The sequence below is a fragment of the Natrix helvetica genome (assembly GCF_964273705.1).
Source record: "Natrix helvetica genome assembly, chromosome: 3".
NCBI lineage: Eukaryota > Metazoa > Chordata > Lepidosauria > Squamata > Natricidae > Natrix > Natrix helvetica.
Genome location: NC_138549.1, coordinates 66,297,874 through 66,325,712, shown reverse-complemented (window position 1 = coordinate 66,325,712; position 27,839 = coordinate 66,297,874). Strand labels below are relative to the sequence as shown.

Below are 27,839 nucleotides of genomic sequence, written 5' to 3'. Positions count from 1 at the left end.
GAGGATATTTCTTATTATCTCACCTTGTCACGCCTTCTCCTTTAGTGAAAATGTATAAAGCTTTCTTAATCCTTTGTTCTTGGTTCTTGGCCTTGTGACCAAGAACCCTTTTCTTTGGAGGACTCTCCAATAAAAAGTAATCGGAAAACCTGCACCTCGTGTCTGGCGGCACCAGGCTCAGCCCCGAATTGGGGACAACAGATTCTAACAAAAAGGCTAGAAAGGTTCATTTCTGCCTGGTTTCAAGAATTGGGTGTATTCTCTCCATCCACTGAGCTGAAGCGATATCCATCCCCTTAGGGACCCAATTCAGATCCCCAAGAGAGATGTTTTATTGGCTCTAAAGAGCCAGCCAGGTGGGACTAGATCTCAGGCAGTTGGGACACCCCCAACATAATGGCGATTAATCCTGTGCACAGAGCAGATGGACAGGGGCCCAAGAATGTGCTGGCGATTATGCTGGGCATTTTCATATCAGGATAAATCTGGAAAATTTCCCTTTTTTCAAATGAAAGTCAAATGAACTTTCAGTATAGCAAGGAATGTGTTTGGCAGGATGCCAGTTTCCTTATGTAGGAAGAGGGGCAGCTGCATCCCATCTGATTCCAGCCCTCAAACAACATTTAATCTGGAAGATTTTTCTAAAAAGATCAGCGGGATCCATTTAAGAACTAAAGGATTTCATTCCACAATTGAATTTTTTCTACCTACCTGCAGGGGATAAGAGCACAAACAGGTCAAGGGAATTCCTGATCTTACAACTGATCTTAAGAAAGAATTTTCCTCTTTGCAGATCCAAAGAGATTTCTTGAGGCAGCTTTTCAGCATCATGAAAAAGTGTATTCCACCAGAGGTATAACACCCACACCCACCCCAATCTTTCTGATTGGACCTTGTGGGAAATTCTAGACAAGCATCAAGAGCAACAACCAGAGGCAAGGAACTACAAGTTTTGGTCTATAACAGTGATGGCTAATCATTTCTGAACTGAAAAGCACACATGCACCCGAACCATCAAAATGCAATGCGCATGTGGCCCCTGTGCATGTGCCCCATGTATGTGCTTGCGCCCCCCATGCCCCCACCCCCATGCATGCAGCCTCTGTGCATGCGCCCCACCCCCTACACAGTTGCGCGTTGCCCCACACATGCACCCAATCTCCCATGTGCACGACCCCACACATGCGCCCCATCCCCCACGCATGGACGTGTGGTTCCACCGCACACACCTCCTTGCACATGTGCGGCAGAGACCCACTGGCTGGCACACATGCATGTGTGGTGGAGCTGAACTAGGGCAATGGCTCACGTGCCCACGGAGAGGGTGCTGCATTCCACCTCTGGCATGCATGCTATAGGTTCGCCATCACGGAGAATTGTGCTAGCAGAAGGGACCCTGGAAATGTAGAAGCCACCATCATTGACATCAGTGACTGAACCCAGCAAAAAACTCCAGAAACTGAGATGCTGGACTGGATAGTCCTGTAGCAGTTCCTGGCCATCCTATCCCTAGAGATGCAGAGCTGAATTTGAGAATGTGGAGTGAGAATCTGTTTCTAGATGGTGTCCCTAGCAGAAGACATCTTCCTGAGCCAGGAAGAGGACAAGGAGTTGAAGATGAAAATTTTTTGAACAGCTTTTAATAGTTTATCAATTTTTTTTAAATGCCTCCATACTAGTGTTTTCTAAGAATACAACAAAAAGGGCTCTCCCTCTAGGTCATGGTGTCAGGTCTGCAGTCATCATCTTTGGCCTGCCACAATCTCTCTCTCTTTCTTTACTGTGCTGTTTCATTAGTGGGGAATTGGGAGGGGGAATAGTAAGGAGTAGAATGTGTTTGTTTTCAAAATGAAAAAAATCCTTTCTAGAAATCAAGGTCATCCTTTGTCTTTGGACCTCTGCACCTGACTGGAAGTGGATGGATGGAATTGCCAGTGTGGCAGTGGAAGATTGGACCATGTGATAAACTTGGAGGTGTGGGGGGCAAGATCATGAACTTTCAACTGGGTGGGAAACCCCGGAAGCTTTCAGATTCGGGTTTCCACAGATGTACCAACATGTCTTTCTTATTAAATTGGAACTTTGATGAAAGCTATGCATTGAACTCTGATTTAATTCTGAATGATATTTGGAACGCTAACATTAACCTGAATCTGCCTTTAAAATAAATCACCAGCAACCCTGGTACGGGCTGCTGGTGAAGGGTGCTGACTCCCAACACTGACCTGACCCGGTCAGCAGAAAATATCAGCGAAGAAGCTGAGATGAGACCTTTCTCTAAAATCTTCCAAGCAGCAAAGGAATTTGTGGGAGAGGAATTTTGGAGATTTATAGTGTCTGGAAAGATGCAGCCAGAGGGGGCTGGAAAAGCTAATTCAATACACAGCTGGGGAATGCAAGAACATTCACCCATTACCAATTGGAGCCTCCCAGACCAACTTGTGCAGCCAAACGTGAGTGAATCTTTCCCCTCCTTCAATAGTAAAAGCTGCAATGGATGGAGGACTGGAGTGGAAATAATTACTCCTTCCATACAGCGATAAATGAGCTGAGCCACCAGGAAGGGATTTGGCCAACATCTCCCATTAGGCAGCCACCGATATTTGGCTGCAGCCTGTGACTCAAGCACCACCAAATTGGGCTTTCTTCCACTGGCATGGATGGGAGAGATGCCAGTGGGCACCTGCTTGGCCATCAACATGGGAAAATCAACCCAGCCAGCAAATGATGATTAGGCTGCAACCTGTGAATCAAGCAACCCCAGAATGGCCTTCCTTCCCAGGTCATGGATGGGAGAGATGCCCATGGGCATCTGCTCTCCCTCAGCAGATGGCACCATGTCAGATAACTGGGCAGTGGCCAACCCGGGGATTGACCTCCCCCCCACCGAGTCCAATCTCAACTGCAATGCCCCAACAGGTTCTTACCCCACCTTCTGACAGAGAAATGTTCTCGAAAATGGAAGAAGGGATGAATGAGGGGGAAACTGCAGGATGGATAGTGGAACAATGTGATGAGGCGGTTCCAAAGTTTAGAGATGCAACTGGGTTCCGTCCCTTGGGAGGGGGAACAATAAAATGCCGCCGTTGCAACTCAGCCATAGAGCGTCAGAGTGCTTGACTCCAACCCCAATAGCACAAACGTGGGCACCAACTGCCAGCGCGGTAAAGAGAAGGACCCAGAAGCTACCACAGAAGAGTCATCTGGGCCAACAACCTCAGAAAAAGGATCCCCAACCTAAGGTGATGAAGAGTCCTACCAATGGGGAGGTCTCAGAGGAGGAAAATGCTGAATATGACCCAATGGTTAGTGCACCCATCCACCCCTTTACTATAAAATGCAACCTCCAAGTGCCAGAAACGTGAGTGGAAGGGGAAGTTGGGAAAATTGTGGACACCGTCTGCACCAGATGCTTAATCAGCATGTCGATTGTGGAGCAGCTAGGCATATGCACAAGACCTCTAAGCCATTCCATTTGGTTTGAGCAAGTGGATGGAACACTAATTGGAGGGGCCCCAGCAATGAAAATTACCGAGTTGGTAAAGTTGATGATAGGCTGCCACTATGAATTCCTCAGATTCATCGTAGCTTCAAGAATGCAGGGATCAATTATCTTGGGGCTTGCATGGCTGGACAAGTGGGCGCCTACAATAAAGTGGGAGGACGGTGTTAGGAAATTGATTATCGGCTTTAGGCCGTTATCACCGGTGGAGCCAAAAGGCCACCCAGGAATGATTGAACCCAACAGCCCAGACCATCTGGAACCTGCAGCACCTGCAGCAGACACCAAACCCCCAGGGATCCAAAAGACTACTGGGACCTCGTGGGGGTGTTCAGTGAGGAAGATTGCAATTATCTTCCCCCTCACCGGCCCACAGATTGCGCAATAGACTTCAAACCTGGGGCTACCTTACCGAAGCCGAAAATGTACTCCATGACTCTCAAAGAGATGGTTGAATTGAGGAACTACATTGACATCAATTTGAAACAGGGCTTTATTGAACCAGCCAAAAGTCGAAAGTAGCAGCCCCAGTGCTCTTCAGAGAAAAGAATGATGGCAGGGTTCATCTCTATGTTTAGCTGTGAGCCTTAAATGCGGTATGAGAAAAGAACACCTATCCCCTTCCCCTCATGAAAGATATGTTGAACCACTTGGCTAAAGGCAAAATCTTCACCAAGCTGGACTTGAGAGAGGTGTATTACCACATACGGATCAGAGACGGAGATGAGTGGAAGACCGCTTTTAACACCCCCCTTGGAAGTTTTCAATACAAAGTCATGCCATTTGGGCTACAAGGAGCACCCACAGTCTTCATGCAGTACATAAATGAGGTGCTACATGAACACCTGTACTGTGGAGTGCTCGTTTATCTAGATGACATCTTGATCTTCTCTGAAACCCTAGAAGAACACTTGAAACTGATACGGCAAGTCCTGAAAAAACGTCTGGCCGCCAAGGTATACGCAAAGTTGTTGAAGTTGAGTTCCACAAGACCTCGCTAGATTACTTGGGTTATCGCATCTCCAACAAGGGGATAGAAATGGATCCAGGAAAAGTGAAAGCTGTATTAGACTGGAAATCTCCAAGCACTCGCAGACAACTACAAAGCTTCCTCGGATTTGCCAATTTCTATAGCAGTTCATTCCGACTTTTGTGGAAATTGCCCTCCCATTGACTGAGCTATTAAAAATGGGGCCTTTCCCAACGAAGCCAAAAGCAAACCAACCCCTGGACAATGTACTGTCAAAAAGCCTTTAGAAATTAAAACAGCTCTTTGCCCAAGAGCCCATACTGCAACACCCCGACCCAAAACGACCATTCATAATCCAGATGGATGCCAGTGATGTAGCAATAGCTGCAGTGCTATTGCAAAAGGATAAAGAGGGCCACCTCTTGCGTGCGCTTACACCTCCAAGAAACTCACCACTACTGAAAGGAGGTGGGCCATTTGGGAGAAAGAAGCGTTAGCGAGCAGGTGGAGCCTGCTCACATGGAGACATTGCCTGGAAGTGGGGGATATGCCATTCGAGGTCTGGACTGATCATAAAAACCTTGAAGTTATCCACGCCCTTTGAAGACTATCCCCCAAACAAGTTCGCTGGGCACAATACTTCCAAAAGTTCCAATTCAAACATAAACACATCCCTACAGGGAAGAACTTGTTGGTGGATGCTTTGTCAAGAAAAGCGCAGTACGATAGTAAGAAGGAAGAAGTTATTTAATTCATCATTTCTTCCTCCCACCAAAAGGTGGCCCAGGTCACCACCGGAAGCCAGGATAAGCTGACGACAAAACTGAAATCGGTACTCCCGGCAGACCCGTGGCTCAACAATAACAAGGACATTCTAACGATGAGCGGTTAGGGTTATTCCTTTTAGGATCTTTGGCCTACCACAATCTCTCTCTCTTTCTTTACTGTGCTGTTTCATTAGTGGGGAATTGGGAGTGGGAATAGTAAGGAGTAGAATGTGTTTGTTTTCAAAATAAAAAAAAATCCTTTCTAGAAATCAAGGTCATCCTTTGTCTTTGCACCTCTGCACCTGACCGGAAGTGGATGGATGGAATTGCCAGCGTGGCAGTGGAATATTGGACCATGTAATGAACTTGGAGGTGTGGGGGGCAAGATCATGAACTTTCAACTGGGTGGGAAACCCCGGAAGCTTTCAGATTTGGGTTTCCACAGATGTTCCAACATGTCTTTCTTATTAAATTGGAACTTTGATGAAAGCTGTACCTTGAACTCTGATTTAATTCTGAATGATATTTGGAACGCTGACATTAACCTGAATCTGCCTTTAAAATAAATCACCAGCAACCCCGGCACAGGGTGCTGGTGAAGGGTGCTGGCTCCCAATACTGACCTGACCCGGTCAGCATAAAATATCAGCGAAGAAGCTGAGATGAGGCGTTTCTTTACAAATCTTCCAAGCAGCAAAGGAATTTGTGGGAGAGGAATTTTGGAGATTTATAGCGTCTGGAAATATGCAGCCAGAGGGCGCTGGAAAAACTAATTCAACACACGGCTAATTCTGGATGATATTTGGAACGCTGACACAGGGATCTGCAACTTTAAATACTCATTGGACCTGTTTTCCACAGAAAACAAAACACAGGTAGCCACAAAACCTGGGTGGGCACGGCCAACTCAATGTCATCCCCCCCCCCCAGGAAAACAGGTCCAAATGGCTGTGTGTGTGTGTGTGTCTGTCCGTCCCCTTCTCTCCCATCTTTCTCCCTTTCTCATCTTTTTCTTCCTCCCTCTCTCCCATTTTTCCACCTCTCTCATCTTTTTCTCCCTCCCACCCCACTTTCTGTCTCCCATCTTTCTCCCTCTCCCTTCTTCTATTTATTTCCCTCCCCTCCATTTCTCGATACCTCCCCATTTTTCTCCTTCTCTCCCTTCCTCCCCGTCATCGCTTTCTCTCTCCCTCTCCATCTTTCTCCCTCTCCCCCCGTGTATCACTGTGTGTGTGTCTGTCTGTCTGTTGTCCACAAAGGGCATCTGCCTGTCTGCTCGGTTAAGGAGGGTTTTAACAGGATGCAAAAGGACATGGCTTCTCTCCTGCAGTATAAGCCTCCAGCCATCACTTTGCCATGTCATCCCTCCCTCCCCCCACCCCCAGCTCTTCAGCCAAGCATGGAGGACGCGAGCTCCAGCCCGGAGCAGCAGGAAGCGAAGGCTGTCTTACGTGCAAATGTAGTGTGAAGGCAGGTACAGGGCTGCTTCGCTCCTGCACTAAGCCTCCAGCCATCACCTTTCCGTGTGTGTCTCCCCCCCCCCTGGCATGAGAGGAGGAGGGGAAGGAAGAGGATCACTGAAGCCTTAGTGCAGGAGTGAAGCGGCCTTGTACCTGCCTTCGTGCTCACATCCTCAGTGCTCGGCCAAAGTGCTGCAGGAATGGGGAGGGGCGACATGGCAAGGCGATGGCTGGAGCCTTAGTGCAGGAGAGAAGCCACGTCCTTTTGCATCTTGTTAACACCCTCCTTTGGCGTGCGCTTGAGGAGGGTCTCCTTGTGCGTGCACACTACCCCCAGTCCCGCTGGCCACGGCAAGAGGATAAGGAGGGGGAGGAGGGTTGCCCAAAGACAAAGCCTCCACCGCGGCTGGTGATCATTCCCCCACCCGGATTTCCAAAAAGAAGAAATAATAGTAGTGAAGCACCCAAAGGAGAGCTTGCTGGCTTGGTCAGAGAGAGAGAAGAGACACAGAGACCGAAGTGATGGGACAGGGAGCCACAGCAGAGGACCCAAAGAGCTGCATGCGGCTCTGGAACTGCAGGTTGCCAACACACGCTCTAGGTAATCATTCCTTTGCTTTGCCCTGGTAATTTCTGTTCTTCCAGCTTGTTCCTAGCTGGCAAAATGGCAACAGAAAGTGAGAATTCAGTCCTTATTGTATGTTGTCCTCTAACTCCTCTTTTCTTTGCTTCCAGGTGAAGAACCTGCAATGGAGGCAATACTTCCAAGTCAAGAGGGAATCTGCAAAGTCCGTCCCAACAGCCACACTGTTGGGGGGGGGGAATCTCCCTGGAGGATCTAACTTGGGTCACATTTGGGTTGGGTTGCTTGAATGCAGTGAGGTCCCAAGAATTTCCAACTGCCTTCATTCATCATCTTCTATTACACTCAAACTGTTTCAATCAAAGAGATTTATTACCCTTCCCAACTGACTGACACCGATTGAATATAAATTTCTCATTATTAGGATAAGTTTGATTTTGTTGTTGGACAGGAGATCACGCTGTAGTGACCCTTTTTATTTAAGAGACAGATGTGGTCACCCATCTTATACACAACATCCCTGGGTGGGTCAGTGCATAATAATAATATATAAAAACCAATAAAATAATAACCACAAACCGTACACTGTATGGTACCAGCAAAACCATTCTCCCTGTGGACTCAAGTCTCAAACTACCCCATGTATTGGAAGACGAACCGGCTGTTTGCGGGGTCCTTATCACCCAGTAAGGGGAGGGAGGGAGGATGCTGGAACTCAGAAAATCCTCTATCACTTGGCAGGGGCAGCTATGAGAAAGGTGCACTAACTAGGTCTCACTGGGTGACAACATCTAAGTGAGGGGAATTGGAGGCACCCACTTTATCTGGCATGGTGGGATGGGCATGTACCCTCAGAGAGAGGCCTTCTTGCAAGTATCCTAGCTCTGTGCTATTCGTGGCTTGAAAAGTGTTAACTTTATTTTAAACCTGAGAAAACCCCCGAAAGAGCATGATCCCAAAGGAAGACTAGCTGTATAGCCCATGAGTCCAGCTGTGAAGAGACCAAGTAGTGAGGGACCGTGAATAAACTCACTCAGTCAAGTGATGGGGTGGAAATGGACCCAGGGAAAGTAAAAGCCATACTGGAGTGACAAACCTCCCGGACCTGAAAGCAACTGCAGAGCTTCCTAGGATTTGCAAACTTTTACAGGCACTTCATCCCCTCCTTCGCCAAGTTTGCCCTGCTGATCACCAAGTTACTGAAAACAGGAAAGACAGGAGGAAACCTCGGCCAGGTCAACCCAACCACTAAATTGGACAATGGAGTGCCAGGGAGCTTTTGAGGAGTTGAAGAGATAGTTTGCAGAGCGTTCCAAAACACCCCAACCACAAGCCAGCTAGCTACAGTTAACAATCGCTCCTCAAGCAACAGTTGACCAGAGCCGTGATGGTGAACCTGTGGTACGCAGAACCCTCTCTGCGGGCATGTGAGTTGTCGCTCAGTGCACCTCCACTACGCATGCGTGCCTCATACCAGCCAGCTGATTTTTGGGTCTGCTGCGCATGCATAGGGGCAGGGTGTATGCAGGAGATATGTGCAAATGTGCAGGATGTCATGGGTCGCACACGCATGTGCAGGGACGGGGGAATGGTATAGGTTCTTCAGAAAATGAAAAGCTTTCGGGAGAGGAGGAGCCAACGTCACGAGACATCGTGCGGTCTCGATTGTCCGAGACCGTAGTTGATACTTTTACCGCTGCACGGTCCATATGGACCTAAACCATCCCATAGAGACGGTGAACAGGGAGACAAATCCTTGCTGGTCTCAGGGACATTGCAAAGTCCCTGATTGACCCAAGGGAAGCTCTCCAAGCTGGCGGTAAACAGGCAACCCCCAGGCTGACAAAGTCGGAGACAGCTCCGGAAAGAAGGCAGTGAAAGTGAGTCCATCTGGTGAGATTTTTTCTTTGAGAATGATTGCCCAAAGAAAATCCTCTTTTTAAGATAAATTAGTCTTTTAAACAAAATAATAAAGCGGCGAAATTTATCTCTATTGGACTGCCTTAGAAAGTTTTTTTCTTCCTTTTTCTTTGTAACAATGTTTTGTGGATTGAAGTGATTGTAACGCTTTCCGTTTCTCCTCTTAACTGAATGAATTGATTTTTTTCCCTTCTATTCTTTGCTACTTTATTTTTTGGCTGAATCAAAACCTTTTTTTATTTTAATAATCCTTCCTTCTACTGCTTACTAAATTTTATTAAAGACATTTGGGGACTTCTGTTTTCTTTAAGCTTGAAATGAATAAGAGAAAGTTGAATCTGCCATTCGGAAGCCAGAACTTGGTTTTTCTTTTTCTTTTTTTGAAACAATGTATCCTTTGTTCTATTTCCTTTGATTCTATTGACGTTGTAACTGGAGGGTTTGCAGCTTATTTGTGGAGACTGATAAGGACTCAAGGACACGGACTGTTAATTTGCAGGTGTCTGTGAAATATTTTGGGCAGGGAAGGAAAAGAAAAGAAAAGAAAAAGATAGAACCCTTCCTTTTTGAAAAAATTAAAAGAATCTTGTACTTAAGTAAATTCAAAGTAAAAGTATTTTTATACATCTAAGACATTGAAGGCGAGAGTGGCAGTGGATTCCAGACTCTTTCTTCTCTTTGGAGGAATATGTATCAATATACAGATGAGGAAGTCCTAAGTTTTCAGGATTTTTTGGATGGAATTCAAAATATATTGGAAGGATTTGAGAGATTTGATAAGAAGTTGGATAGACTATTGTCTGGCACAGCAAAAGATGAAGGGGTTGGAGCCCCAAAAATTAAAGGAGAGAATGAAGAAGATAAAGATAACAGATGATCTTACTAATGGAGCATTCATGAGTGAAAGTGGAAAGAAGGGAATATGGAAAAGTGAATTTGATAATCTGGAGCTCTATCTCTCTTGGCAAGATATGTATTTGATGATGGAATTAAGAAGAGAAACAATTTCAGAAATACATCTGATAATCAAAGATATGTTAATTTCAACACCAATTCAAGGGCAATAAACAAGCAAAACAGTGTGGAGAGAAGTCTTTAAAAACCTTATAAATAAGTTAATAAGAGAATTGACCCAACAACTGGCTAAAGAGATAAGATTGTTTTCTTACTGGAAAGATACAGGTTGATAAATGTTGATAATTAAAAACTTAGTTAATTTTTGGTGACTAACAAGTAGGATTTTCTAGATGTTTTTAGAATGTTTCTTTAAATGTTTATCCGTTAACAAATAATTCATTATGATAATAATAACAAAATAATAATTTCAACTAGTAAAAGCAATTTGGATATAAACTACAAATCGGGACCTGGGAAAAAGATTTATCAATTTTACTAACACATTTTTTTTAGATTTTATTATTAAGATGTAATCTTTCTTGGGTCGGATGAGAGGAGATGTGATATGAATAGTAAAAAATTTTTAGATAACTATAATAACAAGGAAATGTTAATGTCTAATATCTAATGTTTTCTACATGTGTTGGCATTGATAAAAGTAATTAGATATAAGCCTTGAACAGTGAGTTGGGGGAAAAATGTTATTAAAGGGTAATTATTGGAGTATTGAAATAGCTAACGAATGCCAGTAGGTGGTTGTGTCTTTAAATACAAATGATTCTAGATAAAAAAACATTTAAATAATTCTAGTCAAATGAAAATGATGGTACTTTGATAGTAAAATAAAGATTTTTGATTTAAAATGTACAATTTAATATGAAGGAAGTATAAATAATGATTGTGGTAGTAACACACAAAATCTATTTGTAACCAATCGACATGCTTTCTATAAGATGTAATGAAGAATGATTCTTTTTTTGTGTTTTTGTTTAATTAAAAATAAAAAAAAATCCAAAAAAAGAAAAGAAAATGAAAAGCTTTCTAAGGATCCTTCAAGCCATTGTAATATATTTTCTACTGGTCCTTCAGAACACTGCTTCTTGAGGTTCTCTTGATTTTTCAAACCATCTCTCCCTTGGCCTTCTTGTAATCTCTACCGTGGACTTCTGTAGATCCCGAATGCCTTTAATAGAAGCTTCAAATCATTCCTGAGTACCTAGGTGTGGCGTTTTAGTGATTTGGCATCTTGTTTAGATATTTCAGGACCTGGCTCTTGTAGGTTTTTCAAGGATTGTCGAAGCCATTTTTCAAGAACGGCTTGAAAAAGGGGGAAGCATGAGGGAGCACAAGGGTGGGGTTGCGTGTGCATGTGGGCGGGGCATGCAGGGGTGGGGTCGCTGCCCATTGCATTAAGGGTCCGGGCACGCTGTCACATGTGCACGCTTTTGGGACGCGACAAAAAGGTTAACCATCACTGGTTTAGAGGAATCCTCTTTCAGGATTTTCAGAGATTACTGAAGCCACCTCAGTATATTTGGCCCGGGTTCCTTGGGTTGTTGTTTTTTTTTTTTTTAGGCTGTCTACTGAAACTTTAAGCCATTTCTTGTTTAATTGATATTCCACCATTTGAGGCTTCTTTTTGTCATGAGCTTCTATCTTGTCTTCTGTAATGGCTGTCCTTGTTTGGCAAACACTCACAGAGCCTCTTTTGCACTAGGTCTCTGGTCCATTTGGTCTCTGTCCATCAATAATGTGCAGCAGCCCTTCAAGTTGTTTCTTTCTAGAAAAAAATCAGAAGGTTAGATGTGAATCTGAATATTCTTAGTTAAAAAATGATTTGCTTTGATGTCAGGAAACTCTCACTCTTAAAAATGTATAAATATTGTTGGGCAGTGGGGGGTATGGAGTTTGAAAGATCTCTCCTATACATATCTTTCCATTCACTTCCATGAGATTAACTCCTGGATTTGTTTATGTAAAAGTATAATGAGCCATAATTCATCAATGTCTTTCTAAAGTAAGGAGGTTTTCACCATTTCCCTAGCTTTCTAAGATAAGGAGACCCTAATATGAAATTCTGGAAGTTGTTTGTGGTGGCTATCTAAAAATTTCTCACCTGCACAGTATTTCTTCTTACTCTCTGAAGAGCTCCTCCTCCTCATCCATTACTTCAATGTTTTTGAATGTCAGCAGCTTGTTCTTGTTTCAGAGCTCTTCATTTTCTAGTGTCAGTTTGGACACTACTGCTATCTTTCTGTAAATTATGAGGCCCAGAGAGATATTAGCCCTCTTAATTTGTTACTTGAATTACTAAGCATACCTACATTCCTAATTATTTTTGCATTCCATTATACAGTGGGGCAAAAAAGTATTTAGTCAGCCACCAATTGTGCAAGTTCTCCCACTTAAAAAGATGAACGAGGCCTGTAATTGGCATTATAGGTAGACCTCAACTATGAGAGACAAAATGTAAAAAAAAAAATCCAATCACATTGGCTGATTTGGAAAGTATTTATTTGCAAATTATGGTGGAAAATAAGTATTTGGTCACCTACAAACAAGCAAGATTTCTGGCTCTCACAGACCTGTACCTTCTTCTTTAAGAGGTTCCTCTGTCCTGCACTCATTACCTGTATCAATGGCAACTGTTTGAACTTGTTATCAGTATAAAAGACACCTGTCCACAACCTCAAACAGTCACACTCCAAACTCCACTATGGTGAAGACCAAAGAGCTGTCAAAGGACACCAGAAACAAAATTGTAGACCTGCACCAGGCTGGGAAGACTGAATCTGCAATAGGCAAGCAGCTTGGTGTGAACAAATAAACTGTGGGAGCAATAATTAGAAAATGGAAGACATACATGACCACTGATAATCTCCCTTGATCTGGGGCCCCACGTAAGATCTCTGGAGTCAAAATGATCACAAGAACGGTGAGCAAAAATCCCAGGACCACATGGGGGGACCTAGTGAATGATCTGCAGAGAGCTGGGACCAATGTAACAAAGGCTACCATCAGTAACACACTACGCTGCCAGGGACTCAAATCCTGCAGTGCCAGACGTGTTTCCCTGCTTAAGCCAGTACATGTCCGGGCCCGTCTGAAGTTTGCTAGAGAGCATTTGGATGATCCAGAAGAGGATTGGGAGAATGTCATAGGGTCATATGAAACCAAAATAGAACTGTTTGGTAGAAACACAACTCGTCGTGTTTGGAGGAGAGAGAATGCTGAGTTGCATCCAAAGAACACCATACCTACCGTGAAGCATGGGGGTGGCAACATCATGCTTTGGGGCTGTTTCTCTGCAAAGGGATCAGGACGATTGATCCATGTACAGGACAGAATGAATGGGGCCATGTATCGTGAGATTTTGAGTGCTTTGATTTTTGAGAAACCTCCTTCCATCAGCAAGGGCATTGAAGATGAAACGTGGCTGGGTCTTTCAACATGACAATGATCCCAAACATACCGCTAGGGCAACAAAGGAGCGGCTTCGTAAGAAGTATTTCAAGGTCCTGGAGTGGCCTAGCCAGTCTCCAGATCTCAACCCCATAGAAAACCTTTGGAGGGAGTTGAAAGTCCGTGTTGCCAAGCAACAGCCCCAAAACATCACTGCTCTAGAGGAGATCTGCATGGAGGAATGGGCCAACATACCAGCAACAGTGTGTGCCAACCTTGTGAAGACTTACAGGAAATGTTTGACCTCTGTCATTGCCAACAAAGGATATATAACAAAGTATTGAGATGAATGTTTGATATTGACCAAATACTTATTTTCCACCATAATTTGCAAATAAATTCTTTCCAAATCAGCCAATGTGATTGTCTGGATTTGTTTTCTCATTTTGTCTCTCATAGTTGAGGTCTACCTATGATGCCAATTACAGGCCTCTCTCATCTTTTTAAGTGGGAGAACTTGCACAATTGGTGGCTGACTACTTTTTTGCCCCACTGTACCTATTGCTCTTCTCTTATTCACTTATACATACATATAAAAGAATGGAATACTTCTTTTATTCAATATATCTGGCCTAAGGGATCTAATAAATAAATCTGAATTTGAAAGAAAAGGTCAAATCGCTATCTAAATATTTTTCACCTATAAAGTTCTTCTTTAAGGTCATTATTCTCTTGTAAGAGCTCTGCTTTTTCTCCAGAGTGTTTCTGAGCCTTACAGCTGAGTCTCTCATTCTCTTGTCTGAGTTTCTCCAGCTGGCCAGACTCCTCGGAACTATTTTTTCTGTAAGATATAAAGAGCAAAATGTAATTAGCCCCCTTAAGTTCTTTTATTTGAATTATAAAACTTGTTTAAAAATAAAACTAATTAAAATAGATGAAAAAGGAAGAAAAATTCCAGGTTGCTATCTAAAATTTTCTCACATGCTCAGCTTTTCTTCATACTCTTCGCAGAGCTCCTTTTTTTCTTTGGCCAGTTGGAGATTTTTATTCACGAGCTCTTGAATTTTTAATTCCAGCTCCTTTTTTTCAGTCAAGGGTTTTGACACTCACTACCTCCACCACCCTATCACTCACACTGGGCTTCTTTACCTTTTAATATGATGTGAACTATTTCTCGGTAAAGTACACTCAAAAGATTCCTAACATGCTAGATTGCTTACCTGATGGGAATGTATCTTTAAACTTAAATCCTGGCCCACGTACATCCTAATATTTTCTGGACACCTGGAAACCTGGCAGTTCCGTGAAGATTGAAAAACAGAAAATGAATTGTAGATTTTTGCTTTTCTTCATTTTGTGGTCATGAGAAGAATTACATGCATTTGTTTACCATAAATTCTCTGTGATGTGAAATAGTCAAGAAAGGAAGAGAAAGTCTGGGTTGCTATCTAAAATTTTCTCATCTGCTCAGCTTTTCTTCCTACTCTTCACAGAGTTCCACTTTTTCTTTGGCCAGTTGGAGGCTTTTGTTTATAAGTTCCTGAATTTTTCATTCCAGCTCCTCTTTTTTTCTGTCAGCAGTTTTGACATTTCCACTGTTTTTCTGCAAATTATGAAGATCAGAAAGAAATTAGCTCCCTTAGTAAAAAAATTAGCTTTCTTGAATTATCAATATTTTTCTTCAATTAAAACACATTAAAAATTCCTTCGTGTGTGTGTATGTATGTGTGCATGTGCGCGTGAGGCTCTAAGTGCTTCAAAAGGCAACTCCCATTGCTTCCCCTAACTGAGGGAAACACAGTCCAATCTTCCTGGATAGCACCTGGTTGCCAATCCCACTCCAGGAGTTTTTCTTTCCACATTATAACAAGAAATATCAACACTAGCTTTGTTTGGAAAATGTTAATCCTACTATGTAAGAGTTACAACCATGCGTCTGCTAAACTCTCTAGAACAGCGATGGCGAACCTTTTTTGGCTTGCATGCCAGAAGTGGGGGGAGCACAGGGGGGTCGTGTGCGGGCATGCCACACCCATAATGCAATGTGCAACCCCCCAGTGCGCATGCACGCACTACAGGAGCGACTCCCCATTTTTACATGCTTTTTTCGCCCTCCCCAGGCTCCAGACGCTTTATAGGAGCCTGGGGAGGGCGAAAACAGCCTGCCCCGCCTCCCCCAAACACCCTCCGGAGGCTTCAGGGACCTTTAGGAGGCTTCCCTGAAGCCTTTGGAGCAGTCAAAACGACCCTCCGAGCAAACCGGAAGTGACTTCCTGTTTGCTCGGAGGGTCATTTTGAGCACTCTGAAGGCTTCAGGGACCGTCCGGGGACTTCCCTGATGTCTTCGGAGCACTCAAAACGACCCTCCGAGCAAGGAAAAGGATTGAGTAGAACCCTAGCCCTTCCTGTTCCTTGGGTGCCTTTTCTATAGCATTTATAGAAAGCAGGTGATCGATTTCCGAGTTCATCAGGTGCCTTTTTATCTGGCACCGTGGTACGGGGCACCTGATGAAATGTCTTGGGGGAAGAGCGAGGAATTCCAGGATGAGACCCAGCCTCACAGTCTGGAGACCCCACACGTCCAAGGAGGTTTCTGCCCATTGGGGGGCAAACAGTGCCAGACGCCCGCCAATGGGACCCCCTTCGTGTGAGTCACCGGAACCTGCGAAAGGAATGGGTACTGTTCCCGCGAAATGGCCGCCGGGCCTGTTGCTGTTGCTGCCCCTGTTGGCGGCCCCAATCTCTGCTAGCGGGCGGTCCTGATTCCTGTCCTGTGTCTGGAAGAACGGTCTGGAATAGGGGGGACGTATGGGGTAGTCGTATACCCGGAGTCCCCGGCCCAAAAGGACTGCCTCCTGTGGTATGGCTGCTGTCTCCGGTGCCCACGTCTGGTGGTCGAGGGGAGCACCTTGCGTTTGTCCCTATTTTCAATTAAAATGGGATACAACCCAGCTCCAAATAGAGACCCTCCCTTGAAGGGAGTGGAGGCCAGGCGCCACTTGGAGTGGAGATCAGCCTGCCAGTGGCGAAGCCAGAGGAGCTGGCGGGATGCCACATTGGAGACTGCGCGCGACGCGAACTTGGCCGCGTTAAGGGTAGCATCTGAAGAGAACTCCAGTGCTGCCACCAGGTTGTTTACATCCTGGTGAAGGCGCAGGTCCTCGGGAGGGAGCCTAGCCTGTAGCTGCTGCAGCCAGACCAAGGATGTTCTATTAATGACGGAAGCCGCTGTAGTGGCCCGCAACACCCAGGCAGTCGCTTGGTGCGTTTTTCAGATAACCAGTTCGGCCTTGTGGTCCTCGGCCTTAAGGCCCTCGGAGATCTCAGAAGGAATCTAGGCCGGGGAAGCCAGAACCGCTACTGGGGGGTCCACAGTAGGGAACTGGAGGAGTTGGTCCAGTTCGGGTGTGGAAGCATAGAGCTTCCTGTCCCCATTACTGGGGGGAGAAATGGCCATTGGTTGGGTCCACTGCTTCTGGACCACGTCCAAAAACAGTTTAGGAACAGGCATGACCTCCTGTTCCTGCACCTGTTCTGCGAAGAACCGGCCAGTGGAATCAAGTCCCACGGCTGTGCTAGCCTGGGTGGTGCCCCCGCCCCCCCATCTTGGTAGTTGCCTTGGCCTTATATAACAGCGACTTAAATAAGGTAGGCCGAAATAGGCCAGAGAAGGCCGGGGTCTCTTGGCTCGGGCCATCATCATCAGACAACTCCAGGACTGCTACTTCTTCTTCTTCACCAAGAATAGAGCCCTCGCTGTATGCAGAGGGCGGTGGTGAAGGGGGGGTCAGCCAGGTCAATGGAGAGGTCCCTGGCGATGCCAGCAGGGGCCTGGCGATGGGCCCTGCACTGTAACTCTGCATCTACCCCCTGGGAAATAGCAGCAGATATCATGCTATGAATCTCAGGAGGCAGGGTCATTTTGGGCCCATCCCTTCCTCTGAGGCCTGCGACCGTTGGTGTAAACGTGGCCGCAGGTTCTGAATGCGGAGAGGCCTGGCTCCTGGCTGGGCCACCTGCAGAGAGATTTAGGGTAGACCGGGGCCCTAGATCTAATTCCACCGAACCCCTTCCCGATGGAGTGGGGAGATAGGGGGACCAGCCTTGGACCCCCGTGAGGGGGGCCAAGCGGGGAGGAGAATGGTGCTCGGCCACAAGCCTAGGAGGTGACCTAGGGGCAGACCCGATGGTTGAGGCTGAAAGCCTGTCTCTTTGCGCTTTGAGGCCCTGTCTGGGATTGCAGATGAGGCGCGCACCCTGCTTCTAGGGGCCTTAGTGGTCAGTCTGGTGGTGGATCTACTGGCCGAAACTGGGCCCCGCGAGATCTGATTGCGGGGGGGGGAATTGGGAGTACCTTTGCTGCCCCCGGAAATGGAAACATCGGCCATGGTAGAAATTGGTGATAAAAATGCGCCTGGCGGGAATGAAAGGCTCAAACTCACTCAGAATCCCGAGAATTGGGAGTACCTTCGCTGCCCCCGGAAATGGAAACATTGGCCATGGTAGCAATTGGTGGTAAAAATGCGCCTGGCGGGAATGAAAGGCTCAAGCTCACTCGGAATCCCGAGAATTTTCATCGAATTTGCAATCAGAAGCCTTCTAGTGCTAGCGATGGCGGCGAACCGACCTCAGCAGCACAACTCCGTTTGCAGGCAATCGAGTGCGCAATGGCAAGCTCCACTGCTTCTGCAAAGTGGCGCGAAGGCACCAACGGTCCAAAATGGCCAACGCCAGTTGTCCTTTCTGTGCGAAATTCAAACACAGGCAAGATGGCCACCATTCCCTGCCCGCCCGAAAGGGGAGGTCACCGGCTGCCGAAAAGGCACGGCAGACTCACCCTCGTTAGGCGGTATGTCGGCTTTCGCGCTGGACGCTGGCGGTAATGACGTGATGCCCTCCCGCGGCGATGCAATCAACGGCGGAAAGCGAGCTGGGAGTGCCGACACGAGAATGGCGAACCGACTCTCCCTCCGGCCACAATTCAGAAAAGAAGGCGGCGAACCGATCTTCTGCTGATTAAGCTCTTCCCAGCGCCTCAGCAGAAGTTTGTCTGGCGCGCGCGTTCCAGAGGCCGCTAGAGCCGCGAGGAACAATCAACTTTCTTTACCAAGGCAGAAAACCGCATTTCTTAGTCCAATTGAAATTCAAGCTAGATGAGTTAATTTTGTCTATTAACCTAGAGGAGAAAAAAATTTTTGCGTCTCTTTAGGCTGGACTGATTTAAAAAACTGAACCATCCAGTCAGAGGAGGCGTGGTCAACAATTACATAACTCAGTCTCTAGGCTAATGGACAAAGTTAACCCATGCTTAGATTCCCCAAGCAGCGCACAGGAGAATAAGCATATGCAGGGTGGCACATGTTTGATGAGCAGTGTTTGGTTTTCAGTGTTTTCCAGAAAGCTAGTAAATATACACTATTGAAATATAAACTATTTGGAAACATAATTGGATGATTCCTATTAAAATATTTTGAATGATAAACTTATGCCTCAGTATCTTGCATTGTAATGGTTACCATTTTTCAAATAGTTCCAGGGCAACAGCATTCCAGTGTGCCTCACGATCTGCCTTAAAGGCAAACTTCAGGCAGGCAATTGAATTGTTTGTATCACACATCCACCCTGTTAGCTGCAACGATCAGGCCATGCCCATCCCAGTCCCCAAGGGCAAACAAAATCATGATATAGCCCACAATGGGATCGAATTTGACACCCCTGATCTGGACATTTAGATGTATGTTGTTATAAATGCAGCATATAAGTAGAAATATGAGTAAAGCAAGGAGGAGATTGAAGCTCATCTAATATGTAGGAATATTAAAAGCTACAATTTTATTGTACACAATTGTCTACTTACAGCAGATGTTAATGTTTTATATTTTAACAACTTCAGTTGTTCAGTGTGACTTATTATGTTACTAATTAACTTTATGAAACTAAGCATTTAAAAATGAATAACATTTCATGGAATATGTCCCAATCCACATTGCCTATATTAAAATGTACACCTTAAGCAAAATTTTCCCCATCTTATACAGAAGTTCCTTAAAATTTCTCTTTTAATAACTCTATAACTTTAACTACAAATTGTCAAATGTACAAAATGGTTGGTATGGTATTCATTTTTTCCTACCTTCCATATTAGTTTCATGTATGTCTCTTTCTATTCAGACAAAACCAAAAGAAAGAATAAATTCTAATTCAGTTTTATTTTTTCCTATTTCTAACATCATTACATGAAACAAATAATTGTTTAAAATAAATTATTGATCAGCAATCTGAGGGCTGGCAAGGTCACTACTAAAAAGTCCAAGATCAGAAAAAACTATTATCGAGAGAAAGCGGAAATGTTGCGGCGAGACCGGCTGGAAAAATAGTGGGCTCTGATGAGTTCCGCGAAAATCCAGCCAGAGAAACTGCTGTCGGGGGGAGTGTCTTCAGACGGAAACTGTCCTGTAGGGACGGGGAAGAAGGAGAGGCATCTCAGACGACCAAGAGGAACCGCCAAATTCCTTGGTAGGTCAGAGAAAGCTCTTTGGACTGATGGCGGGAGCCATTTTTAAATGGCCACTCTAAAGCTGGAGCAACCGGACTACGTTTTTGAGCAGGAGTGGTGTTGGAACCAGGTGAGTGATTGGCCAACTCACAGGTAAAAGAAAACTTTAAATTAGTCTTAAAAAGGGCCCTGGAGCTGAAATTAGTGACTAATTGGTATTTGGGAAATTCCATGGAGGAAGAAGGATAAAGTGGAAGCTAAAACACCAAAACCCTGGAAGATTTTTGCTTTTATAATCAGATTTGGAGAAACTAAATATAATAAATGTGATATAACTCAAAAGTTTTGAAAATTTATTAAATTGGCAATATGGAGCCTTGGATGTATGATTAATTATTTGAGATGCTAAAAAATACTCATGAAACTTTAAAAGGCAATAAAAAGTCAGAAATCCTACTGGAGCACACAGATCAAGAAACAGGAGAGAAGGGGGTAAAAGAGAGCATAAATGAAGAACAAGAAAATAATATTGAAGAAAAGGGAACTGAAAGTAAAAAACAGTTAGATGATTTCACTGGGATTTACAATGGCAGAAAAAGGGTAGATAGAGGTAAATGTCTCCCCAAAAAGAATCAACCAAACAGCAAAGAGGGAAATAGTGGGAAGAGACTAGGGCAGGGATGGCGAACCTATAGCACATGTGCTAGAGGTGGCACTCAGAGCCCTCTCTGTGGGCACATGTGCATCATCCCAGGCCAGCTCCATCGCATTTCTCCCACAAGGGGGAGAGAGGGAGGGAGGGAGGGAAAGAGAAAGAGAGGGGGAGGGAAAGAGGGAGAGAAAGAGAGAGGGAGGGAAAGAGAGAGGGGGGGAGGGGGGGATAAATGATATTACAAAGTTTTTCTTTTTTATTGTTGCTAAACGTAATATTTCAAAAGCAGAAAAAAATGAAGAGGCATAAAAGTGCATTCATCACATTTTTCTTAGAACAATTAGCTGAACTGCCTTGTTTATCATTATTTTAGGTATTAAAACCTCATTATTCATGTGTCCCATTATAGCACTTTGCGATAAATAAGTGGGTTTTGGGTTGCAGTTTGGGCAGCTGGTCTCTAAAAGGTTTGCCATCACTGGACTAGGGAAAACAGTGGGGGAAACTACTTGGACAATAAAGCTAGAGGTGAGAAAAAGGATTCAGAAGAAAAGATACAATAATTATAAAAAGAAGAAGCTAAGAGAATGGGATAAAAGATAAACGAATCTTTGAGTGACCAAGAAAAATAATTAAAGAAGAGGAGGAAGAGAAATAAGGTACATGTTGGTAGATTAAAGGGAATTGTATTAAATATATTAATGGTGGATAGTTAATTAAGATGTAAGGGAATTATACCAGCATGATTAATAGTGGATAATTAAGTTACTGTAACTGTTCTTTATGTAAAAAATTGATTTTGATTATGTATGTTGGTTATAGCAAAACAGATCAACAGATGAAATGTGAAACACAATCTGGTTTAACCTTGAAGATAAAGGGCGATTAGTGATGTTTTTTATGTACTAAGAAGAAAATAAGTTTAAGATAAAAAATATGGAAAGAGAATAATATGGCTGAAATTAGAAACAGAGATATGATGTAAAATGGATTATGTATATGAGAATGTAAAAGAAAAGACCTGGACAACACTTTGTTCATAAAATATGTAAACATTTGCAATAAAAAATAAAAACCTTGAAAAAGAAAAAACTATTATCAAACCACTATACAAATGCCACTATTTCCAAGAAAAGAGCAGAAAAAAGTTTGTAAACCCATCTTGGCAGGAGAATTGGGTTATAGGCACTATGACTTAAGAAGATTTTATGGTGAATATGTCACCGTGAAAGACCGAAATTGGTGAATGTCGACATTCACCGGTGAATGTTGGTGAATGTCGACATTCACCGGTGAATGTCGACACATACCAATTTCGGTCTTTCACGGTGACATATATATAACGAGTCAGCGTAACGCTTTACTTTTGCTTTTCAATTCGCGGTCCTGGAAATTACTCGTTCTAACCACGCAGGATCGCAGGTTTTTAAAAAAAAGAAGTCCGCGAATAGAAGACGCTTAAAAGGAAGCGAGGAGCCGAGGTGTCGAGAGGATAAGGGTATTAGGGTAAGGGTGTCGAGAGGATAAGGGTATTTAGCAAATATTTAGGACATACACCAAGCGACTATGTGAATGTCGACATTCACCGGTGAATGTCGACATTCACCAGATTTCGGACTTTCACAGTAACAAATATACAATTCATTTAGCACAAGACCTATTTTGATCTTCACCCTTCCCTCTTCACATCTCAAAATCAAATATGACTAAGGATTATTATATTATTTAGTTACTAATCATTTTCAATTTGTTGCTTTCACAATCATGGTCCACCACAGACTCTTTCAACTTCATCACTTACTGTTTTGAAAAGCTGAGGTGATTTTTATATCACTGAATACCTGATAGATATTCAGATATTACATGTCCAGGAATGTAGTCTATGTTATACAAAATCAACGGAAGCATGTGAAGCATAATAAACAAATAAACACCAGCAAAAAAAAGTTCAATTATTGAGAAAATTATCAAGGTATGATTGAAGGCTGTATTACTGAACATTAAAACTTACCTAAAAAGTTGGGATGTAGATGATCAATGTTATCCACAACATAATTACATTTGGGGCATCTGTTGTTATCTTCCAGGCTTCGCTGAATACACTTGTAACTGTTCAAGCAAAGTAACAGAACAGTGAGAAATATTGCACAAATTTATTAAGATGTGTTTTTAAATATGATATTACATTCTGTTTATTAGCTGAGAATTGGTGGTTGCACAAATTACATAGGTTGCATAGATAGATAGATGTAGGTTGCATAGATAAATCAAATAAATGAAACAGCTTCAAATCACCAAATTATTATCTAGTTTAAAATGAAATTTAATCTGAAAAAAAATGAGAACAGCAATTATATCTTAAACAATGACTTAATTTATTTAAATTTATCATGAATGAGAAGCTAATACACCTTCAAAAAAGCAGAAAGGAGTCATTAATTAAAACCAGAAAATCTTTCCTTATGATTGACATCTTTGCCTATGAAGTTTTAACTTTAAGGAAGGGCTTGAAGAAAGAAGTTAAAAATAAATAACTGGTTGCTTTAATCTCTCTTGTAGGTTAAGTTTATAGAAAACATTACTAAATGTAAAGTAATTAAACACACTGAACACATAAAATAACGAGTCTTCTTAAGGAATAAACTTTTTTCTGCAAAACAAGTTACATTTGTTTTAAAATTCTTTGCGCTAAGATCAGCAAGTATGTGAAAGTGGGAATCTTGTTTCTAGACTCTGAAGGCTTCACATACCAAAGAACCCTGAGCAAAATTAACCATCTCAGAAATGCAGAGCTTCTCTTATGTTTAGATACTGTCTGAATATCACTGGAGGATGACAGCCATGTTAGCCTGAAACCAGTTTCCAAAACTTATGTCTTCTAAAAAATGTCTTAGTTGAAAAGGTGCTGTAAGATTCTTTCTGATAGTCTGAAGAACAGTAATCTGTGAGCAACAGGATCTTTAAAAACCCACATTCAAACTAATGCTTTGTAAGATGTTAGAGGCAAGAAATAAGGCAGCCAATAATTTGGATGACAAAAAATTGTTTAGAACAATCAGCAAAGGATTGTAGAATACAGAATAACAGAGTTGGGTCATCTAGTCTAGTCACCTACTCAAGCCGGAGACCTTATACCATTCCAGACAAATGGCTGTCCAATCTCTTCTTTAAAACTTCTAGTGCTGGAGCATCACAACTTCTGGAGGCAAGCCGGTCAACTGATTAATAGTTTATCCAAATTAGAGGAACAGGAACTAAGATGAAAGAAAGGATAAAGACTTTCACACTAAAGCAAAACATCCTAAACCTTCTACAATTGATCAATGTCTGATCTGGTGATGGCTAATCAGAAAAAAAGAATTAGGTTTGTGATAGATGATAAAGATGACAGTACAGCTACTATGTAAATGTTTTCACTTGTAGATCATTGCAGAATAAACCAATAATAAATGTTATAACATCATATTATAAATCACATGATTTAACAATATTGTTGACAGCTTTGGTTACACCTTCCCAAATACAATGTCAAAACAGATCCAGAAAGAGCCAACTTAATTGTTTAGATCTAGGTGGAACAAATATCCAAGGAAGAAAATAAATGGGGAAAAAAGCCTCAGTACGTAGTACAGATACACAGAATCATGTATGTTGAAGAGAAATTACATAGGGTTAATCTTTTTTTATTTTGCTCCTATAATACTAAGACCATCCAATGAAACCATATATTCTTCATTTAGGTCAGCGATGGTGAACCTTTTTTGGCTCGCGTGCCATAAGTGGGGGGAGCGCAGCGGGGTAGTGTGCAGGGATGCCGCACCCATAATGCAATGCGAAACTCCCCAGTGCGCATGCACGCACTCCACCCCATTTTTTGCCCTCCCCAGGCTCCAGAGGCTTTATAGCCTTGTTCCCCAACCCCCGGGCCGCGGACCGGTGCCGGTCCGTGGATCAATCGGCACCGGGCCGCCCAAGGAACTTCAAATCATTTCACTGTGGCGGGCGGCCGAGGCGCAGAGCATTGCGCCCTCCCAAGCCCGCTCATTGTGTGACAATAGCGAATGAAAATTCGCTATTGTTACACTGATGCTCCTCCTGGCCAATCAGGGAGCGGGTCCTCCCGCTTCCTGATTGGCCGAAAGGCAAACCTCACGCCATTGGCCGAAAGGCAAACCTCACGCCATTGGCCGAGGAGGAGGCGCCACGGGAGGACTGAGGACTCGAGGTCGGAGACGCGGGGACTGAAGAGAAGCTGCCGTAAGATAAGTGCATGGAGGGGGGGGGGGGAATCAGCACTATCAAACGGAAAGAGGAGCAGCAGTGGTTTTATTAGAATGCCCTCATTCACCCAGGCCTATTGCACTTATTTAGGTCAACAACTCCTGGGTCGAATGTGTTTGTGCGGGTTCAGGCATAAGTGCAGGGAGGGGGGGAGGGGGTTCTCTGCTATTGAGGAGACTCAGCACTATGGCGCGATGATCTCTGTATTGAAAGGGGTAATGCTGGGGCATCTCTGTATTGAAAGGGGCATGCTGCCATCTCTGTGTTGAAAGGGGCACGCTGGCATCTCTGTATTAAAAGGGGCACGCTGGCATCTCTATATTGAAAGGGGCACGCTGGCAACTACGTTCGAGACAACAACTCTGCCGGTGTTCTGGATTAAAGTCATGGCGGAATACCCTGAGATTGCCACCACAGCACTTAAATCCCTATTGCCATTTCCGACAACCTATCTGTGTGAAGCGGGGTTTTCTGCAGTGACAGCAACCAAAACAAAACAACGGAATAAACTGGACATAAGCAACACACTTCGGGTGTCATTGTCTCCTATTACCCCCAGATGGAACCATCTCGTTGCAAAGAAACAAGCTCAGGGTTCTCATTGATTTGGCATTCTAGTGAGTTAAATAAAATAAATCACTTTATATTCATTTTTTGGTGTAGCTGTATTTTATTTTGAAGGCATGTTTAAATACAATTAAATTAAAATTATTAAATCAAAACAAGCGGGCCACCGAAAAATTATCAAACATTTACCGGTCCGCGGCGATAAAAAGGTTGGGGAGCACTGCTTTATAGGAGCCTGGGGAGGGCGAAAACAGCCTCCCCCTCCCCTTCCCAGAGGCCCTCCGGACGCTTCATGTGCTTCCCTGAAGCCTCCGGAGCAGTCAAAACGAACCTCTAAGCAAACCGGAAGTGACTTCCGGTTTGCTCGGAGGGTCGTTTTGAACGCTCCAAAGGCTTGAGGGACCTTCAGGACACTCCCTGAAGCCTCTGGAGCAGTCAAAAAAACCCTCTGAGCAAACCAGAAGTCCGTTCCTGAACTTCCGGTTTGCCCATAGGGCCGTTTTTTGTGCTCCGGAGGCTTCAGGGAAGCACATGAAGCGTCCGGAGGGCCTCTGGGAAGGGGAGGGGGAGGCTCTTTTCACCCTCCCCAGGCTCCTCTAAAGGCTCTGGAGCCTGGGGAGGGCGAAAAATGGCTTTAAAAAAGGGTGAACTCAGCTGGCCAGGTTCGCTATTTAGGTCGTGGCTAACTGTGAAATTGGATATCACAATAAGAAAGGATAGCCAGCGATCTACATGATTTTAGAGGAATTTACATAAATGTATGAAGAATAGCCCAGAAACCAAGTAGACAGCTGGTCTATCTAGCGTAAAATAGTGTTTAGCCTTGTCTATCCTTCCTCCACTAATCCCTAGAGGCAGTAAGCATGTTTGCTGATCAGGCACTTGGGGACCCAAATAAAAATGTCTACTCTATGAATTAAAAGACTAATAATGTATCAAATTTATATTGCCCAACTTACAGATACTCTTTTAGAAGAAAAGACAGAAATTTGAGACACATTCCTTGCACAAGCATCTTCTGTAAGAAATGTGGATTAAGTCTTTTGTCTGGGGTACTTAAAGAAGTCCTATTGACTGGTTCTGCTGGAATAGTGCTCCAAGATAAGCACACTGAATTAATTAGTGAAGCCCTATGAACCCACAAGCCGATTCTATGCCGATTTCAGAAAAGAGAATGGAAAATTGAAATGTCCCAAACCACAATTTTTCTTCCTGTCACTCAGTATCAAAACAGAATCCTGCTGCCAACACGAATATTTCAATCCTGGTTTATTTGTAATAATCTGAGTTTAGGCAAATGCAGGGCAGCTGAAACCTCATCATCTACTAAACCCCCCAGAACTTATTCTTTAATCATAGGTGTGCACGTGTGTGTGAGAAAATCACAAGCTACCAAATCCATAGCTTAAATCTTACAGTCAGCCATGAGTTCGCCGAGTGGTCATTCCCTTCTTTCTTCCATGGCCAACTCTTTGATGCGGTCGCAGTTCCCAGGCACTTAGATGAGCTAACGCTCCTGCTAGCATGCCAGCAAGAGTCCTGAGCTACAAGGCACAACCGGAGGGCGGCATTATGAACCAGGGCGAGTGTTGCACTTGGAAGAGCAACGTTGAGAGACGCCTAGGTCTACACCAGCGCCAGCCTAACCCTAACCCCATGACACCCCCAGCCCCCCCCCGGCTCTGCCCCCAAACACACGGGAGTAGCAGGCTCTTCCCCATCGGTCCAGCGCCAACTCACCAGACGAAATCGTTGCTTTTGTCCTCGTAGGAATTCAGAAGGCCGTTGCAAAGCGGAGTCAGAAGCGGCCTCTTCCTGGTGCCGCTGCCGGCTGCGCCACTGCCGCTCCCGACTCGGGTCCCCGCCAGGCGAGAAAGGCCGCTGCCGCAGGAGGATCCGGACACGGCGGCCGCCACCAACACGGGTCGCGAGGGGACCGCTGAGGAGCCCGTCACCATCACGGTGCCGAAGCAGGCCGAGGTGGTGACCGAAGAGGTCGAGGAGGAGCCCGGCCAGAGGGTGGACATTGCCAAGTCCTGCCTGAACCAGCTACGGCGGCGAAGAAGGGCCTTTCCTCCTCGCTTACCCCTCACCCACCGCAACGCCGACCAACTGCGGGGAGAGAGGAACTAAAAGGCTTCGACGCAGAAAATAAAAACTCTCACTGTCGTCCCGCCTCAGAAAGTCAGTACGTCGCATCTGATTGGTTTCCGGACTCCCTCTGCCTCTCCTCCCCCCATCCGAAAGCAAAAGGGGCGGGGAAATGCCTCCCGCTTGTCTAACCGATACAAAAACACAAGCACTCCGAAGGCTAACAACAACGCATGCGTCGCTGACGAACC

General features: G+C 44.4%; 2 protein-coding genes across 8 annotated transcripts in view; both read right to left on the bottom strand.

The window, feature by feature from the left end:
- Positions 1–27,839, bottom strand: part of LOC309390068 (uncharacterized protein) — a gene marked incomplete at its 3' end in the record, with an annotated part of 98,654 nt that overhangs the window by 18,460 nt on the left and 52,355 nt on the right. The window lies entirely within an intron of this gene.
- LOC309389243 (E3 ubiquitin-protein ligase COP1-like) lies at positions 11,653–27,816 on the bottom strand. Of its 7 annotated transcripts, none has more exons than XR_014174913.1 (7): positions 27,238–27,812; positions 23,761–23,903; positions 22,661–22,758; positions 14,722–15,104; positions 14,202–14,342; positions 12,216–12,353; positions 11,653–11,879 (listed from the first exon to the last, which is right to left on the bottom strand). XR_014174913.1 is itself a non-coding variant. In XM_081947384.1 (7 exons), the coding sequence occupies exons 1-3, from the start codon at positions 27,522–27,524 to the stop codon at positions 15,076–15,078; spliced, it is 414 nt and encodes a 137-aa protein (XP_081803510.1). In that variant the 5' UTR covers positions 27,525–27,816; the 3' UTR covers positions 11,653–11,879; positions 12,216–12,353; positions 14,202–14,342; positions 14,722–14,793; positions 14,892–15,075. The 7 variants fall into 7 exon arrangements, 5 of the variants coding, with proteins under 5 accessions (XP_081803510.1, XP_081803509.1, XP_081803511.1 ...); XR_014174914.1 differs by having other exon boundaries at positions 23,765–23,903; positions 27,238–27,808; XM_081947384.1 differs by lacking the exon at positions 23,761–23,903 and having other exon boundaries at positions 14,722–14,793; positions 14,892–15,104; positions 27,238–27,816.